General features: G+C 40.4%; 2 protein-coding genes across 2 annotated transcripts; one reads left to right on the forward strand and one right to left on the reverse strand.

Moving 5' to 3' along the window:
- Window positions 1-898: 898 nt before the first annotated feature.
- On the forward strand, window positions 899-10367 carry slc12a9 (solute carrier family 12 member 9). The gene is made up of 14 exons (XM_051402229.1): window positions 899-1203; window positions 3136-3360; window positions 3504-3638; window positions 3739-3876; window positions 3979-4281; window positions 4413-4520; window positions 5117-5228; window positions 5328-5485; window positions 5563-5645; window positions 5738-5862; window positions 6505-6697; window positions 6780-6954; window positions 8002-8148; window positions 8255-10367. Exons 2-14 carry the CDS (start codon window positions 3165-3167, stop codon window positions 9082-9084), a joined length of 2703 nt encoding a protein of 900 aa, XP_051258189.1. The 5' UTR covers window positions 899-1203; window positions 3136-3164; the 3' UTR covers window positions 9085-10367.
- hsd20b2 (hydroxysteroid (20-beta) dehydrogenase 2) lies at window positions 10100-15430 on the reverse strand. Its single transcript, XM_051402232.1, has 11 exons — window positions 15182-15430; window positions 14247-14293; window positions 14062-14137; window positions 13839-13949; window positions 12836-12903; window positions 12647-12691; window positions 12465-12499; window positions 12292-12373; window positions 12083-12148; window positions 11018-11167; window positions 10100-10922 (listed from the first exon to the last, which is right to left on the reverse strand). Exons 1-11 carry the CDS (start codon window positions 15330-15332, stop codon window positions 10782-10784), a joined length of 972 nt encoding a protein of 323 aa, XP_051258192.1. The 5' UTR covers window positions 15333-15430; the 3' UTR covers window positions 10100-10781.
- Between the last annotated feature and the right edge of the window lie 3008 nt (window positions 15431-18438).

Consider the following 18438-nt stretch of genomic DNA (forward strand, 5'->3'; position numbering starts at 1 on the left):
GGTGCAGCACAATGAGGAAAGTGAGTAAAAACAGTATTTTAGAGATAAATGGTCAAACTCGCCAGTGTGTATGAGGGACATTTAGAGGATGTTGTGTGAGTTTAACACTAGAAAGCTGTTTTCACATTCATCTGTTGAGAGGGGAATCTCTGACATTATCTGTAACGTTGATGATGTGATGTAGAAACAAGATGCAGTAGCGGCTGTTCAGCCTTTAAAATGAAAAACGTTTGCAAATTCTTATAAATCTCTTGAATGCAGTTGTTTTTTTTACTAGTTGAACTTTGGGGAAAAGCTGACTTCCTGGTCAGTGATGGTGTGATTTAAATGCTCAGGAAGGATTATGGAATAAAAAAATAAGACAGGAGGCATATTACACTGTAGACCCTCTGTATTTCTCTGCATAATATCCAACAAGAGGTTGACTGACATTTTAGTAGACCCTGCTGCCCTCCTTTGTCTCTCTCTAACATAACCCTCATATCAACCCCTCTGGTTAATTTTTAATTAATAATTCATTTTTTTCTGGTTTGTTTTCCTGGAGCAGAATGGACGCAGACTTGTATAGACTGCAATTTGTATGCATCTATTTATTTATTTCCTTTTTAAATGCAAACCTTAGTTGACATCTCAGGTTAGTCCTGTCACATAATGAGCCTCTCAATATATATATGGAGGTCGTCTGTGTCGCAATAGTGACCCCTGGTGTGCAGAAATGTCATTACAGTCCAGCCTACAGTACAACTTTCTCCGTAGTGCAAACAGCTGAAATCACCACTTCATGTGCACCTATTTGAAGTCATTTAGAGATCACTGTTGAGGGTTGACTGCTCTTCAAATAAGGGGCGTGATTATTTCAGACAAGCACTACCTTTGCTCGTGTTTGTGGTATTTCTGCCCTCCCCCTTTTGGCAGTCACATGTGCGGTTTCTGCTCTCCCGTGACACTTTTGAACAAATAATAGGGGAACGAGGCGTGCTATGGCTGCCGGGTTGTTATTGGGCAGCACATCTTTCACAGCCACATCCAACTCTCGGGACAGCTCAGCCCCTGTCCGCTGTCCACTGCGCATCTGACCCGGGACATCTTCCAGCAGAGACACAGCGCAGAGACAGCGCAGAGACAGCCGGACTCAAGAGGACCACAACAAGAAAGGGGGTTCAAGCAGGAAGTGGGTGAAACTGTCTGGGGAGGTTGAGCGGGGTAAGTCTTGACTGTCCTCGGTGTTTTCAGAGGGGATCATGGGGGAACACCTCAGGGTGCATGCGGCCCATGTACAGTACGATGTAGCCCTAAACAGCCTGGATGTTGCTGTTGGAGTGACACCGTGCAGGAGCACTGTAGATGGGATGCGTTTGTTTTATGATCGCCGGCGCCGCTACTTCCTGACTGACACTCTCAAAACGTAAACAGACATTTACCCAAGATGCAGCTGCAAATGTGGCGTATCGTTTATCCATGCGTTTACCTTTTATTGACACTCGAAAGACGTAAAGTTTTAATGCCGCATTTGCTCCACCCTGATGCTACGCATACGTGACGGAAGCGGTGATTTATTTTGGTAACCGACTTGTTTCTAAAGTAGGGTCCGCGGACCCCATGAGGGCCTTTTCTTTTAGGAGAGGTTCCGACGGTTTCAGTGCATCACTATCAGCTTCCTGCAGGCCGTGACCGCGCGGGTAACTGCCTCATGGTCCACTTGCAGCATCAATTACAATAGAGGAACTAAACATGTGCATGTCCTCAGTTCGCACTGAAGGTTCAACTTCCTTCCTCCTGTTTAAAACCACTGAGTGATCTCACCATGATGGGGTTGAGAGGATGTCTCTTCTACTGTATTTTACTCAATACTTAATGTTGTGTAACTGTATTGAAAACAACCAGCTCACTACTATATAGGTGTTGCACAGGGAACATTTTTAAATCCGTCCCATTGGGCTGCACCAGCGATTAATGCGGCTGGTTTTTCTCTGAATCATCATCATCATCATCATCATCATCATCATCATCATCATCAGTCAATTAATCATGTCCATTGTAAGTTTCCAGAGGTCAGCTTGAAATGGCTGGTCCGGCCAACAGTCTGTACCAGCAAATTCTCACATCTGAGAAGCTGGAACCAGTGAGTTGTTGGCTTCTTTTTGTTTTTCTGTGTTGGAGAAATTATAGATGATCCTTTTGAATTTTATTAATCACCTAATTGTTGTTGCTTATGTCCCTGTGCAAAACTTCTATCCTAGGTAAGGTTTTCTGTCATGTGATTGATGATAGATGATCTAATAACTTGCAGAAAGGGGGTATGTTGAGGCAACTCTGGCAATAGCCTGAAAACGGCCTCATGGAGAAAGAATGGCAAAGGTGAACGCTGGCATCTGAGAGGCAGAAAACAACCAAGGTCATCTGTGCACAGAGGGGCATGCTCAGCTGAGCTGTGTGTCTGCTCTTTGGTTTGAGTTGCCTGTAAAACCAGACAAGCTGCTGTGAATCAGCTGACTGCAAATACCAACCCGAGGTGTGAGTAAAAGAGTGAGTCGCAAACTTCAGACACAGCTCCTCTCTAGTGGCGTTTCGCTTGATCTGCTGTGTTGTGCAGTTAAAAAAAGAAGATATGTGACCAACCGTGGAGAAAAGTAAGAGAGCGGGTCCAGTGTGTCGGCCTACTTTGTGGCATCAGGTGACTGTGTGGCACCTGTGTGGCTGGTGAACTGAATCTTACTCTTTAAAATACACTGTTTGTTTCTAAGATGCTGGTAGCAGTCACAAGGTACTGTGCACATGATGATAAAGGAAGCGCTGGAGAGGGTAAAAACATCAGTGTGCATGGGTGTGGAAGGCAAAGGCCTGCCTGTCTGTGTCTTGTTCAAACATTTGATTTGAAAAAGAGAACAAATGCTGTTGCTGTATACATTATGAAATAAAACTGACACTATATCATGCAAGTTTAATTGTCTTACTTTCCCTAAAACAAGGTAAATGTTTAACAAGAATGCATACATTGGGCACAAAGACTTTGATAAACGTGGACCGTGTGCAGGGTGAAAAATGAGAACTGTGCATAACAGATGAATATAGAGATAAGAGAGTTGCCTGTGGGTCCGTCTGAAACCTGTCCTCATTGATTTCCATTTTTCACAGGACAAGCAGACAGGCCCTTCTCACCAACCATGTCAAACGAACGCACCCCTCTGATCACCTCAGGGGTATGCGGTCTGGCGGTGACTGCGGTGGCGTGCGGCGCGGAGTCGGACGAATCCGGCTCTGGCACTCCGAGCAAAGACCCTCGAAAACTGAATACCTTTTTTGGGGTGATGGTGCCGACCATCCTCTCCATGTTCAGCATCGTGCTGTTCCTGAGAACCGGTGAGCGATGCGTGTGAAGAGATTTGTAAATGGAAAGCTGTTTTGGGGTTGCAGACAGTGGATGTTTGTATGAATAACTTACAGTATAACTGAGTCATTGTGCTGTGCAGTAGTGACTAATACTGACGTGATTTCTCTTGCAGGGTTTGTGGTTGGTCACGCGGGGCTCTTACAGGGTCTTTTAATGTTGATTGTAGCCTACACCATCATATCTCTTACTATACTCTCCATCTGCGCCATTTCCACCAACGGTGCTATACAAGGTGGGGGAGCCTACTGTATCCTTAGAGACCAAACACATGTTGTTCTTCTTGGGTGTTGCTTGTCACAGTTTTTTTTATTGAAGTTGAAACATCGACCTTAACAAAATGTGACCAGACATGATAAGTCGGTCTCTGGGCCCAGAGTTTGGTGGAAGCATTGGTTTAATGTTCTTCCTGGCCAAAGTTTGTGCATGTGGAGAGTACGTTCTTGGCCTTGTGGAGGCGATCCTTGATGTATTCGGGTCGGATCCGGGTAAGTTTCTGGTTATGTTATGTTTCTCTTATCTATTTTTCAGCCTAACCAAACCATCACACTTTTTTTTTGGTTCTTTCTGCCTGTTTTCATCTGCTATAGAGTCACCTGTGTCCAGCGGGGTGCGGGTGCTTCCTCAGGGTTACTGGTACACAGTGCTGTACTCCTCAGTAGTCCTTCTGCTGTGTCTGCTTGTGTGTCTTGTGGGCGCCCACATCTACTCCCGCACCGCCTTCGTCATCCTGCTGGTGGTCACTGTATCCTTGCTGTCCATCTTCATCAGTTCTGTGGCGGTCAAACCACAGGATATTTTCATCACCCACCACGGACCTGGCAACCAGACCGTCCACTACAACGCCAGCTACACGGGTTTCAATGCCACAACTCTGAGGAACAACCTGGGCTGTGAGTGGTTGGGGGGGGTTATGTTTGTGAGGATATGAAAGTATATTTCGTAAGCAAAGCTATACGACGGTTCTAAATTAAAGAGTATCTTTTAATGGTCCCGCTTTTGTTCCTCATTTTTATCGTTGCAGCTGGTTACACTTTGGACTACAGCACCAACTCTGTCATGTCTTTTGCCACTGTGTTTGCCGTCATGTTCACCAGCTGCACTGGGATCATGGCCGGAGCCAACATGTCAGGTTAAAGCTTGTTGTCTTGCACGTATACTCATACATGTATCCGGATATCATTGCTGCAGGTGGACTATATTTAACTGATAAACTGTATGTTAGTACAAGTTTCAGTTATTTGACAGGAATTATTGAATATTGAATTATGTACATTTGGCTGATGATATTTTTGTACTTTAACTTAAGCACCATTTTGAATGCAAGACTTTTGCACGTAAAGGAATATTGTTTTGCATTATGGCGTGCTGCTCTTAGCTTAGACTTATGTGCATGTGTGCATGTGCACATTATGCAGCAGAGGTAATATAGTTTTTGTATTTTTCATTACTTTTAATTTGTTTCTAGTTTTTATTGTTTAAAAATGTTTATTTTTTATTTCTTTCATTAGTTTTCATGATAATATGGAGTTTTAAAAAAAAAGATTGCTTGTTGTGTTTTCTAAATTCTAGTTTTAATTAACTAAAATGTTTTTTTTCACACCTAGTTAGTTAACTCTGATAACCTTGTTATGCAGAATATGTTTATACATTAATCTGTATCAGTAAATCTTCATAGTACACGTACACACACCCTGATGCTTGCTCTTTCTCCATATATCTCTGAAGGGGAGCTGAAGACTCCGAGTGTTTCCATCCCTAAAGGCACCATCATAGCTGTCTTTTACACGTTCACAGTTTACGTCCTCCTCTTCATCTTGGTCAGCGCCACCTGTGACAGGTCTGAAATGGATCATAATAGCTGTAAATGTTAATTCTTAAAGAGAGATCAACAATCAAATAAGCAGTTGACATATAAGCAGTGGTTCTCTTTTCTTAGGATCCTGTTGATTCAGGATTATGGGTTCCTACAAAAAATAAACCTCTGGCCGCCATTTGTCACCATCGGGATATACTGCGCCTCTCTGTCGGCTGCAATGTGCGCTATGATCGGAGCGTCCCGCATCCTCCACGCTCTTGCTCTGGATCAACTATTTGGTAAGGCTTTTACTTATCATATCAGGGCCTTCTGTGTGTAGTGACTCGTTTTCTAAGAGGCGTTTGTTACCTCACAGGTCTGCCGTTGGCCCCAGCTGCCATCACATCAAGCTCTGGGAATCCGTGGGTGGCGGTGCTGTACACCTGGGGTCTGGCACAGGTTGGTGTAGTTTCTAGGGTGTGTGTTTTGTTTTTTTTATAATTACAACTAAGTGTCCTAAGCTGCAGTTTGTGGTGTTGTTTGTGTTTCAGTGTGTAGTGTTTGCAGGACAGCTCAATGCTGTAGCAAGTTTGGTGACTGTTTTCTACTTGCTTGCCTACGCTGCGGTTGACCTGGCCTGTTTGGCTCTTGAGTGGGCGTCGGCACCAAATTTCAGGTAATAAAATTGCAAACAAAAACAGGTAAAATATTACAATTTAAGTATTTCCTGTGAATCTGAGTTTTATTACTATAAATTTATTACCAATTCATAGTACCATCATTGAGTGAGGCCATAAATTCTGGCCCAGTAAGTAAGACAACAATCTAAAATTGCTCAGTGACATTAGAAAAGCTGAAAACATAAGGAAGAGTAAGGTGGTTTCATTTAGTGAGTACAGGCTTGAAAGCCAGAAATTATAGCACTAATCTTCAACATTATATAGATTTAATGGTAATTCTGGTGTTTTTAAACCTGGGCCCTAATTTTACATATTTTGTTGTCCACATGTGCCTCAGTCGTTTGTTTGTTTGGGTTATTGTGTGACTTTGGTGTTTTAAAGAGTTGAGGTGCCGAGGTGATGTACTGGACCAATTACAATATCTATGTAATATAATTTTATATGTATGTTTAATATATAAAATAGGGCACAGGTTTAAATGAACTGAAATGATCCTTTAACAATCTTATCATCCTCACTTGGATATATTACTGTCATATATATTTATGGGACAGTAAAAGCAGTATTTATTGCCTCTCTCCACTGCTGTTTTTCATGAGTCTGGTAGCCTCAGTTTTTGGTCTCTGTGTGTTTAACAGACCAACCTTCCAGCTCTTCTCCTGGCACACCTGCCTGCTGGGGATCCTGAGCTGTTTGGTGATGATGTTCGTCATTAACCCTGTGTACTCCTCGGGCAGCATCGTCCTCCTGTTGGTGCTGCTGCTTTTCCTCCACTTTAGATCGCCCACAAGCAGCTGGGGCTACATCAGCCAGGCTCTCATTTTCCATCAGGTATCTGGATTCCTACAAAGACAACACACACACACAATCAGACGTGCAGTTTGCCAACAGTGCTGTCTTCCTTTTGGTTTAGGTGCGTAAGTATCTGTTGATGCTGGATGTGAGGAAAGACCATGTGAAGTTCTGGAGGCCACAGGTGTTGTTAATGGTGGCCAACCCTCGCTCTTCCTGTCAGCTCATCCTGTTTGTCAACCAGCTGAAGAAGGGAGGGCTGTTTGTGTTGGGCCACGTGCAGCTGGGAGATCTGGGTAATTCTCTCTGTGGTTGGTCTGTGATGGCCATCTGCAGCCAACAGTATTAAATTATTCTTATCTTTGAATCATGTTCCTCTGTGGTTTCAGCCCCCCGATGAAGCTGAACTCTCTTTTACCTTTAAGTCCACAGGCTCGATCAATGAAGGCTACCTGTTGGGCTTTCACTTTCCATCTGCTGCCTCTCCTGCATTATTAATAAGAGCTTTCTCTATATCACTGTGGCATCACACCAGATAGTTTAAACCAGACAAATGTGTAGCTCTTTGTTTATTAGGTTAAATAGGCATATATCCTTTCCAAACTGTAAGAACATCTATTGTGTGATGCACCCCAGGGACATAGAAAGCAACATGCTGAAATATTCTTTTATTCATTTACAAACTCAGCCTTTCTGCCCCCTAATGACAATTAAGGAACATTACAACGTCTACAAACAATGAAAATTTGACCATTTACTTTCAGAGGTAAGAAGTCACTATGTACATTTACTCAAGTGCTGTACTTGTATACAGATTTGAGGGATGTGCCCTTTGCATATTTCCATTTTAATGCCACTTGGTTTTTTTAATCTGTATGTTAAAAAATAACACGCATACAACACAATTGATAAGATTACCGAATACACATTAGTAATGATTAAATTGGTGATACAAAGAGGGAAAATGATCAAATATCCAATATATCTCATTAAAAATGTAAAGATTTGAAAATTAAGTAAAGAAAATTTTTATGATTTCTTACCCCATGAATCCTTTTCTATATATATCTATATATATATCTATATATATATAGATATATATACGAGCAGCATTCAGTTACTTGCAATCTGCAACTCTATCAATAGATGCCGTTAAATCCTATACGCTGGTCATTTTCAGTAAAGGACCAGAGTACTTTCACCACTGTTAAAACTTACCTCCTTTCTGCAAATCTGCTGAAATGTGTTTAGTCAAATTAGCGTATATGAAATGAAGTCCTGTATTGTTCGTGTTTGTATTATTGAAATGTATGCAGTAAATTAATTTCTGTCCTGTGTTTTAGACACCCTGCCATCAGACCCGGTCCAGCAGCAGTACAACTTCTGGTTGAGCCTCGTTGATAAACTCGGGGTGAAGGCCTTTGTAGACCTGACACTGTCTCCCTCCGTCAGACAGGGAACACAGCATCTACTGCGCATCACAGGGCTAGGTAAGCTCTGGTTATCCCTGTACACAGGCACACATTCAGTCCAGATTATCATGTTGCTTTACTTGATGATTCTTTTGCATTCAACTTTTCTGTTTGTCTCTACAAGGTGGCATGAAGCCCAACACTCTGGTTTTGGGTTTTTATGACAGCTGCACTCCTGAGGACTTCTTCCTACAAGACACCGCGTTCTGTGACTCTTCGATTGGACGAGGGACTGAAGGCGAATATAATTTTGGGGTTGACTTGCCTTCATTACAGGCCCATTTCCCCCCAGTCCGACACGTTGAGAGTCCACGCTGGCTATCACCCGAGGAGTACGTAGGGATCATTTCCGACGCTATTAAAATGAGCAAGAACGTGTGCCTCGCCCGCTATTTCTTCCAGTTAGAGGGAGAGGGTAAAGATAGCAAGGTGGACGGGTCAGAGCGGACTATAGATGTGTGGCCTCTCAACCTGCTCCAGCCAGGCAGTCGTGATTATGAGGATGTGTGCAGCCTCTTTCTGCTGCAGATGGCCTGTGTACTCAACATGTCCAACAAGTGGCGCCACGCAAGAATGAGAATCTTCCTGAATGTGGAGACCGAGTCCAGCGACCAGGGCTGGGTGGTAAACGAAGAGACGTTTCGAGAGTTGCTGAGGAAGCTGAGGATCAGGGCGTCGATAAAGATTGTGCCGTGGGACACTGTGGTGCAGCACCACATTCAGCCAGACGAGGAGCCTTCAGGAGCTCTGTCCGAGGACTTCCTGTCCGCAGTGAACTGTATGTTGATGGAGAACAGCTCGCAAGCTGCTGTTCGCTTCCTGTATTTACCTCGACCTCCTGCTCATCACAGCCAGTCGCAGCAGTACCTGGCTCAGGTGGAAGCAGTGACCAACAGTTTAGGGCCAACTCTCCTGATTCACGGTGTCACCCCCGTCACATACACGGATCTGTGAGCATGTACGGTCATGAGTTTTGTCATGTTGTATGATCTGATATCGTATACGCAGCGACCAAAGTATAAACTCTTGTTATATGTCAAATTAACACATAATGTAATGAAAAGTGGATGTTAAGCTATAATATGTAGCACCAGTTACAATACTTTCACCTAATGCAGCTTTTTTGTCGTTTTATGATGCTTAGAAAAGGACCACAGTCTAGTGCATTTTGAATAAATATGCCACTTGAGCTTTTTGCATTCAGATAGGATATTTTCCTATTTTCACATACTTGAACTGGCTCAGCGACTGAGCAAAGACATGGGAGAATACTAATGTTTGCGTGGTGTGATTTATGTTGATATAACCTCCTGTTTGCATTAGCTTTAGGCCTGTCTTTTGACATAAGACAAAAATAAAACTGTCAAAGACTCCTCAGAACTATTTGTTTTGAGCAATACGGGTTGTCTATGATACTGAATATAGAAATGTCTATATAATTAGAATATCAGGGATCAAATGAAGAATTTGTGGTATTTTCTGATAAGAATTGACCACTTATTAGAACTATTAGAAATTAGAACTTATTTTCCTGGTTCAGTTTCTAAATGGTATCGTATCAATGCATTATATTTGTTGTTTAAACTGTATTTTTGCTTCTTGCTTTTCCATACTTTCTCCCTATTCCTGATGGTTGTTGGACGAAGTGATTCAAAGAGTTTGTGTTTCTGAGCTGAACTGAGTTTGGATAATTGTTTCCCATGCACTTCTGCAAACATATTTTATTTTACTGTTAACTGTGCATCTCTAGTCTTCACAACGGGAACCTTTTGTATGTTTAACCTCAGAATGATTAACAGCATGTGCTGCTGTTTTATGTGCTAACTTAAGCAAAATGTATTGCTTCATGATACAGACTGTCAGAAATACACCAAAAAGGGTTACACTGGTGGACACTTTGGAGGTCCATCCTAATACAGCCTCAGTCAGGACCAGGACCAATGATGATTCAGTCAAGATTGAAACCAGAGCAAGTTGTCACATCTTTACACAACAATTAATTTACCATGCTTACAAAATACAGAATAAAATGTTACTGCATTGCTGCCATGTTTAGTTTCACAGTGTCGCAACACTCACATGGACCTTTGAACAAAACACAAATAGGAAGTTGCTGAGAAAGCCTGTTGTGGTTAATGGTCAATGAGAAAGCCTTAAAGGACTGACACTTGTATACTAATGGTCTGTAGATGTACATATTAAACTGCTATTTGTCATAAAGGTAAATATATGCCAAATGTATTGTGTATTGTCATCTTTGTATATTGCAAAATCCTAACATAAAATATGTATTTAAAAGATGAAATGCAACACAGACTGTGTCTGTATATCTGTCAGTGTGATAAGTGTAATAATATAAATATTAATAGAAACAATAGAGATAGATGGTCTGCAAATATTGCAACCCAACAGTACTTAAAAGGCTGTTGAACATTTTTGCGCCATAGATAAATAAATACATAATAATTAATAGTAACTGAAAAAAAATATATATATATACAAAATATAAAAGTATTTATATGTATTGTGTTACTATTACTCGTGAAGGTAATCGGTTATAATGCCTATATATAGATGTAAAAGGTACAATTGTGTCAGTAATCTTTATCCATTTAGTGAACTTCATCCTCTGTACAGATGCAGCCACTTAACTACTCCTCCTTTTCACTGAACTTCTCCTTTTCCATGCACACTCTTTCATATTGGCTGACTTTTGCAAGGTTTCGTAGCTTTCTGATGAGAACTGATGACATACGAAGCCAGTCTGGAAGGAGTATTGTGAGAGCCATGTTCTGTAATATGATGTGAAAGAGAAGGAAAGACGTTACGATACTGCAGCACCTGACAATTTGTAATGGATCATACAATAGACTCTCATATCTCTGACCTGGAGTGCGTGGGACAGACAGCCGCTGGTGTAGCTGGAGTGACCCACGGTGTTCAAGGCCTCGCAGGCGAACCCCGAAGCACTCTTCACAAAGCAGTTGACTGCAATGTTTTTTGTCATGTTGGTGGACACCATGAAGGGAGCCACACACTGGGGAAAGATGTATTCTGGTTGGACAGGTTGAACTTTGAAACTTTCCATCATCGCTTTTAAAGTGATTTTCAATGTGAGCAAAAACACCACAGAGACTTCACAAGCAGCAAAACAGCAGGGGGCAAAGGTTAATTTTATAAGCTGCATGTTTATTCAACTAATAAAAGCACACTGTTCAAATTAGTCTTTGACTGCAACCTCAAATATATATATATATATATGATCTTAGTCTTGTGCATTATATGTGATATCCTCATGTAAACAATCTATAATCTAAGTACACACACAAGTATAAGATTGTCCTCACTGTGTTTATCATCTTATTAAGTGTTATACTGTGCCTATCCGTGATTTCGAGCTACACTGATGAATTGCTCAGGCCAATAAATTTGCTGATATCAGCTAATCAAGCCAATCATCAATCAAGTAGTTGCAGTAGAAAATGTTAATAAATATGTTTGAGCCCATTAGGAAGTGTCTCTATTACATAGTTTGTCCACTAGAGAGCACTGGCATGTTTGTTTTTCAACTGTAAAATGGCCCTGCTCACTTTTTTCTATTATTGACTCTTACTGTAAAATAGGTCAAAGAAAGGAGCAAACAAGTCAGTACAATTAAATCATTTCAACCTATTACAATATTTTTTTTAATCAAAGAATCAAGTATCCATTTTTCTTAATTCTATTTGAGTAATCTGTATTATTTTTTCTTCTTCATTTATGACATTTATTTCAAAACAAATCTTCTGTTGTTTTCTTTTAGGAACAGGTTGAAATTATATCTTGTTTTAAGAACATAAACTTTTTAGGACTAAATAATAGTAAAATTAACTTCCTCAGTGGACGGTTTATGAAATGTAATGCAGATTGACTACATGTGAATTAGCTCAGTTTTGGAATTGAAATACTTTACCTGAACAATAATTCCCTTTGACTTGTACTCAGCATGGAGACACTGAGAAAAATATGTTACAAAGATCTGAAATAAAGAAGAGAGTCAAAGTCACAAAACAAGCAGACCAATGGGTGTCATGAAGCCGTGCACTGATCAGTGAATGTGGTCAGTGTGTGTTTGAATGGATGTGTGGACGTAATTAACAGAACATCTGGATGAGAAAGTACCTTAGTGGCGGAATAAAGGGACAACAAAGGCTGTGGATGGACACCCACTTCAGAGGAGATGTTAATGATCAGCCCTGTCCCTCTAGGAAAGTGATGGAAGACAAACATCCATAAATTCATCCTATATTCTCATTACTTCATATTGATCATTAACTTCTGGATGTTGGTGATACCTTTTAACCATGCCTGGAAGAATCAGTCTGGTCATCTGAGTGAAGAAAATATAAATCAGCGGTTTTTTTTATGCATTAACCAAAAACAAAACTGTGTTCAGTGGAAAAGGTGAATGCAGATCCCTGAACCTTAAAAGCTCACGAACACACAACCATACAGTAAACACTCATTGATATCTTACTTGAGGGACAGACAGCATGTTACAGTTGACAATCTGAGTGATTTTCTGTCAGAGTAAACACACAAGGAAACTATGTGAGAGACATGTTGGCAATGTGAGAGAGAAATCAGAGACAAACATGACCTCTAACTGCCTGAGTTAGCAGAAATAAATAATCCAGTGTATTGACATTTAAAGTGCAAAACTCACCTGTTCAGCATCTGGTACTTCCAGGAAATAGGCGAAATGATCAGAATAGGTCATTCCTACATTGTTTACTGTGTGGGTTACAGAGACACAAACAACCTTTGTTAATAAGCATTTGTCTTATGTCAATCTTTAACTATTGAATCTGTTCCTTTCCCCTTCAACTATTTGGCTTGTCATACATTTTGCATTGCTAATTTAGGTCAGCCAGGGTTCAGGAGGAATTTTATTTATCAATAAGCCTCTACAGAAATAGTTTGATACTTTGGAAATACACATTTTTGCTGTTTTGTTCAGATAGATGAGAGGATTGATATCATTCTCATGTGTGTACGATAAATATGAAGCTACAGCCGGGAGGTTGTTAGCTTAGCTTAGCACAAAGACTGGAAGCAGGGGAAAAAGTTAACCTAGCATTGTCCGAAGGTAACAAACTCCACCTACCAGCTACTCTACAGCTCATGGGGGGTTATGTCAGGAAGGGGCTATAACTGGACTAGCAGTGACTTGCTAGAGTATTGTTGTCGAGTCTGGTTGCTAGGTAACCAGCAGAGACACTAGAAAGGCACGGGCAAACGGAGCTTTACTCGTTGTGTTGTTGTTTTCTCTGGATAAAGAACAAAACAAAAAACAAGATAATAACTGAGCTTTAGAGGTGCTGATTTTTGTTACAGCCAGGTTAGCCGTTCCCCCTATTTATGGTCTTTATGCTAAGCTAGGCTAACTGGTTGCTGGCTGTAGCTTTATATTTATCATATAGACATGACAGTGGTATTGTTTTCCTTATGTAACTCTCAAAAAGACTGAGTATTTCCCAAAACGTTGAACTATTCCTTTAACCAGACAGAGCCACTGTCATAATCACTTCCTGTAATGTGTTGATTGGTCCCCTCTTCAGCTGCTGGACTTTTCTTCATCAAAGTTTTTTAGAAGAATTGCTTTAACGCTACTGATCTGTATAACTTTCTAGGGATTTTCCTTGGCCTGTAATTGGTTGTCTCATTACCCAGAATTCCAATCTCCAGTCCCTGTAGTTTTTTAGCAATAGCAGAGTAGATTCTGTGGCCGTCTGTGAAGTCCACTTGTATGGTGCGAGTTCTTCGTCCGTGTTGATCCTCTGAAGGAGACCAAGAATATTTTGGATTAGGTCTTATTAAGAGTTTGGCATTGAAAGACAGATGGGTTTTTAAACAGCAGTAGTGCACCAGTATTATTTTAATTTCACTCACCTATCTCTTTGGCAACCATTTGAAGCTTATCACCGGATCTGCTCACCAAAACAACATCCAGGCCTCTTCTTGCCAGCTAGGAGGAGACATGCAGACAGACAGGTTTAGTGGTTTTGTTTACCAACAAGGATATTCTGCACTTGTGAATCTGAAGCAATTGTTGTACAAGGAGGGTGGAGACTCACCTCACTGGCATAAGCTTTACCAATGCCAGATGTGGCACCAGTGACAACTGTACAAAGGAGAAAACACAGACATGTCAGAAGAATCCCCTATATTAAGATTATTAAAACCTGTCCCTTTGTTTCCTCTGGCGTTAAAACACTAACACTAGAACGTTTGACACAGTGACCACAAGCTGAGAGTAATTTGCCAACCACTATTCAACCAGTTCTACAAAAATACACAAATTCTGCAGTTCTAAATTGTCAATTTTGCACAAATATTTCACACATTTCTACATTTCAAACAGTCTGCATAGCTAAAAATTGCCTTTCAAAGTTGTTGTTTTTAAATTGTCCAAGTATAAACCAGAACCAAAGGCCAATTCTGAGCTGTGAGTGGTAATACTTCAGAGAAAGGCACATCCCCTGTTGCTTAGACAGAGAAAACACCCCCTGCTACAGAATGTGGATAAAATCATACAGACACAGAAAAGATGCTTTTTCTTTGGTGTATACTGTTGAGAAAATTGGCTTACGTTAGAAACAAAAACAACTTGAGTTAAAACTTAAATTGAAGTTTGTGTGTGTCTGCAAAAATTTAAATGTTTGCAGGCAATAACACGGAAATGTCCCATCAAGTAGGAATGTGAACAGCTTATCAAGCACCTTATCAATCTGTCTTCACAGAAAGGAAGTCTGGTCTGTGCTGGAAACTAATGCAACAAAATCCAAATATTCCCAAACCTCAGCTTTCTGCACTCCACTGTTCAATAACTTACAGTCTTTAATAAGATCTGCATCACCCGTTTCAAAACTGCACGTTCCAATTTGCAATTGACCACACACACACACACACACACACACACACACACACACACACACACACACACACACACACACACACACACACATTTTTTTTGCCATAAAAGCATAAAGTACATTTCCTTTGATGTTACCTGCCCATTGCCCACATGTCCTTAAATCAACTTGCCAAAGCTCTGACAAAACAAACTCTCTGAATCCACACCAACATCTCCAGGTCAGTTTCAGCAGGTGGAAGACAACAGTAAATCCCCCAACGATGACCAGCATTTCAGTGACTGACATTTTGCAGTAGAGCCCCAGACCAAACAGGATCGTAGCTTGATGGAAAAAGGTTTAAAAGGTGGTTAATCCTAATTTTATATTAGAGGAAATGAAAATGTTTTACTGTGCTCCTCCCACACTGCTCCACCCCTCACTGTGTCACTGCTGTCATCAGGGTGAGGTTGGGCAACACCCCTGGAACCACGTGATGTACATGAATCTTACAAACTCCCTGCATACTGAACTGTCTAATAATCTTGCAGAAATAGCTACCTCAATGCTACTGCAGCTGATTATTAAAGCTTCTAGAAGATACTCAGGATCATCTCAGAAATGTTACTTAAATGACTACTTAAATATTTGTTGACGATTGTGCTTTTCTAGTTGCAGGCCATTCCGTAAGAATAATACCATTGTTTTAAAAATCAACTAAAAACACCAAATTACAATTAAATGCAACCTCTGATGATACAAGACAAATTTGAAAATTAACTGTTCAAGGCTGCTGACAGAAAAAGAAAATATGATCCCTTAAATCTTTGTTTACATGTCAAAGAGCTTTATCTAAGATGTCCTGTACAGTAATTGTGTAATTGTAACTTGCATGACCTGGAAAAAGATGCTTGTCTCCCTCAGCTTATCATTAAAACATTTTGTAAGTAAAGAAAGGAAAGTGAGAGCGATTTCTACTGGCTGGTTGTGCTCCTCCAGTATTCTTGAATGCATATTAGAAATTGAAATGCTATCTTAAAGGAATACTCCAGCTATCTAGTATTTCACTTCAATAAAGCTGCGTGATTCACAGCAGACAGAATTTAGAAATAATAATCATTATCGTACAGTTCCCATAATGTAAATTGACAGTGTTTTTTGTTAAACTTTGCTTAATAAATTCCCACATCTTTTAAACTCCATACCTTCAGTCTGTAACACAGACTTTATCGTATGAATTTCTAGTCTCCTGGCCTAAACTGATATAACACTGATGACATTGCTATGACATCATCAGGGTTATTTTCTCAGGCTCCCACAATAGCCATGACATTATACAACTTTCAATGATAAGTAAGGTGGAGTGTAAAATTTCATGGGGTCACAACAGCACAATCAGTCAAATAACTCACGTATAGCACTAGCATCTAATCACAAATGCTCAAAACAAACCTATGACTCCTCCAGTAACTGCAAAGGAGATAAAAACAATAACGTAGTTGTGAACGTGACACAATATTTCTTTCAGCTGATAAGTCTTTGCTGCAGTTACAATCTGTCAGCAGAAACAGTCCTACCCACTCATGTAAAAGCAGTTTCTGTACATAGATAAACGGCAAAAAATGCTCTGGATTAAATGTCTGAGTGATAATGATTCTGACAAATTTCCGGTTGTGCATACATATACAGCCCTGTGATCCAAATGATGAGAAAAAGCTGCTTGTCATGAAAGATAAACACTTTACTGTATTTCTCTGATAAATGATTGTGGTTCACTGTCACTGTGCAAGTTTAATTAGAGCCGCACTCACAAACTGTGTAAAATCTCTGCCCTAGTGCTGGAGCCTTTATTTTTTAACCTTGAACACTGAACAACGTGAATAAAATAAGAGACATAGGACAAATTAACTTGGAGAGAGTTATTATTATTATTACATAACAGAAGGAAAACAATATCTCAACTGTATGAGAAGTCCTCTCTAACACCTCCTTGTAACGCCATCAACCACCAGAGGGTACTGCAGCCTCCTAACAGGCCACAGCTGGAGCAGTTGAGACTCAATAACATGCAAATGTAATCATTCATGTGTAAGATTTTGTTGTTTGATATTTACCTTTATCTATATTGAAAACCACATAGTCAGGATGACAACTTCTGTTCCCGGCTGCTAAGGTGCTGGAAGCCTCAATGTGTTTAAGCTGATAGAAAAAAACATATATAGTTGCCAGTAGGATTAAGTGTCAATTAAAAAAGCTCCCTTTGCCATATCTTTCTTTCCATATCTCCTTATCTTGGCAATTCATTGTGTCCAATGACCTGGAACCGTAGAGAGGAGAAAAACTTTGAAATGACAGGCAACAGGATAGTTCACATCATTGCATCTGAAAGCACTCACAGCATGCATATAGTTTTACCTTTATGAATCTTATGACATCCACATTTTAACAAATAAATAATATTTTTCACAGGAAAACTTCTGCCTGATCTTGGATGTCTAAAAACCCATCAGAGGAGCTAAAAATTGCTGGGCTGAAGCTGGATCAGAGGGGAAAGTATGTCAGTGTTTTAGAAGTGTCTTGAGGATGTAAGTGGTGGGGAAGACAGAATAGCTTTTATCTTTTTCAAAACTTTTTTGTAACTCAGAATGAGATTTAGAAAATACAACTTGTTAAGCTTCATACACTGAATATAAGGTAGTGATGAAGCCACCATCTGCATAATTCAGTCCCCACATCCAAAAAACACACATTTACTTCTACTTTATTGTTCACTTTACTATTTTATAGACCACTGTGGGGGCAAAATGCATTTAAAGAACAGCAACAAGAGGCTCCCTATTACCTAACACACATTTTTAACTAGAAGAGCGATGTACGTTGGCCCTATAGCGGAAGTAAGATTCCAGACTGAAGCAGTTGTGGATCACTCGCAGCCCCTACTGGCAGGTTAAGAGGAGCGAGGCGTCAGCAGTCAATGGCAGTATAAAAGAGAGCAGACAATAAAATAGGTAATTCAAAAATAGTGAATGACTGCGACCATTAGAAGACCTTAATCATATATAATAAATATAAATCTGCGCAAAAAATAAGAGGCTCATGAGTCCAGTTGTATATCAAATTAACTGTGGACAGATACACACATATACACACACGACCATACGCATGATCCCCTACCCTCTCAAATGCTATTCATGGGAGTTTCCCTTCTTTCCTACAGCTCCTAACCCTTGACCCTCGAAAGATGTGATGTCAGCTGTGGAAGGTGGCCAAATTAATTCACCTGATCGATTAAGAGGGTTGGCAGAGGAGGCCAATGTCTAAGCCTCTCTGTCACTCCTCCCACAGGAGTTTTCTTTTCAGTCACTGGAGAAATTAAAGAATTCCAAGTATGATGTACCAATTGATGGTCAAGCCT

This window comes from Dicentrarchus labrax, unplaced genomic scaffold, assembly GCF_905237075.1.
Source record: "Dicentrarchus labrax unplaced genomic scaffold, dlabrax2021, whole genome shotgun sequence".
Lineage (NCBI taxonomy): Eukaryota > Metazoa > Chordata > Actinopteri > Moronidae > Dicentrarchus > Dicentrarchus labrax.

Coding starts and splice junctions, on each gene's coding strand:
- hsd20b2 (XM_051402232.1), bottom strand. CDS start 15,332: ATGTCAGTCACTGAAATGCTGGTCATCGTTGGGGGATTTACTGTTGTC. Junction 14,294..15,181: donor GACATGTGGGCAATGGGCAG/GTAACATCAAAG, acceptor TCCTTTGTACAG/TTGTCACTGGTGCCACATCT. Junction 12,149..12,291: donor CCCTTTATTCCGCCACTAAG/GTACTTTCTCAT, acceptor TCTTTATTTCAG/ATCTTTGTAACATATTTTTC.
- slc12a9 (XM_051402229.1), top strand. CDS start 3,165: ATGTCAAACGAACGCACCCCTCTGATCACCTCAGGGGTATGCGGTCTG. Junction 5,229..5,327: donor GTCAGCGCCACCTGTGACAG/GTCTGAAATGGA, acceptor CTCTTTTCTTAG/GATCCTGTTGATTCAGGATT. Junction 5,646..5,737: donor ACACCTGGGGTCTGGCACAG/GTTGGTGTAGTT, acceptor TTTGTGTTTCAG/TGTGTAGTGTTTGCAGGACA.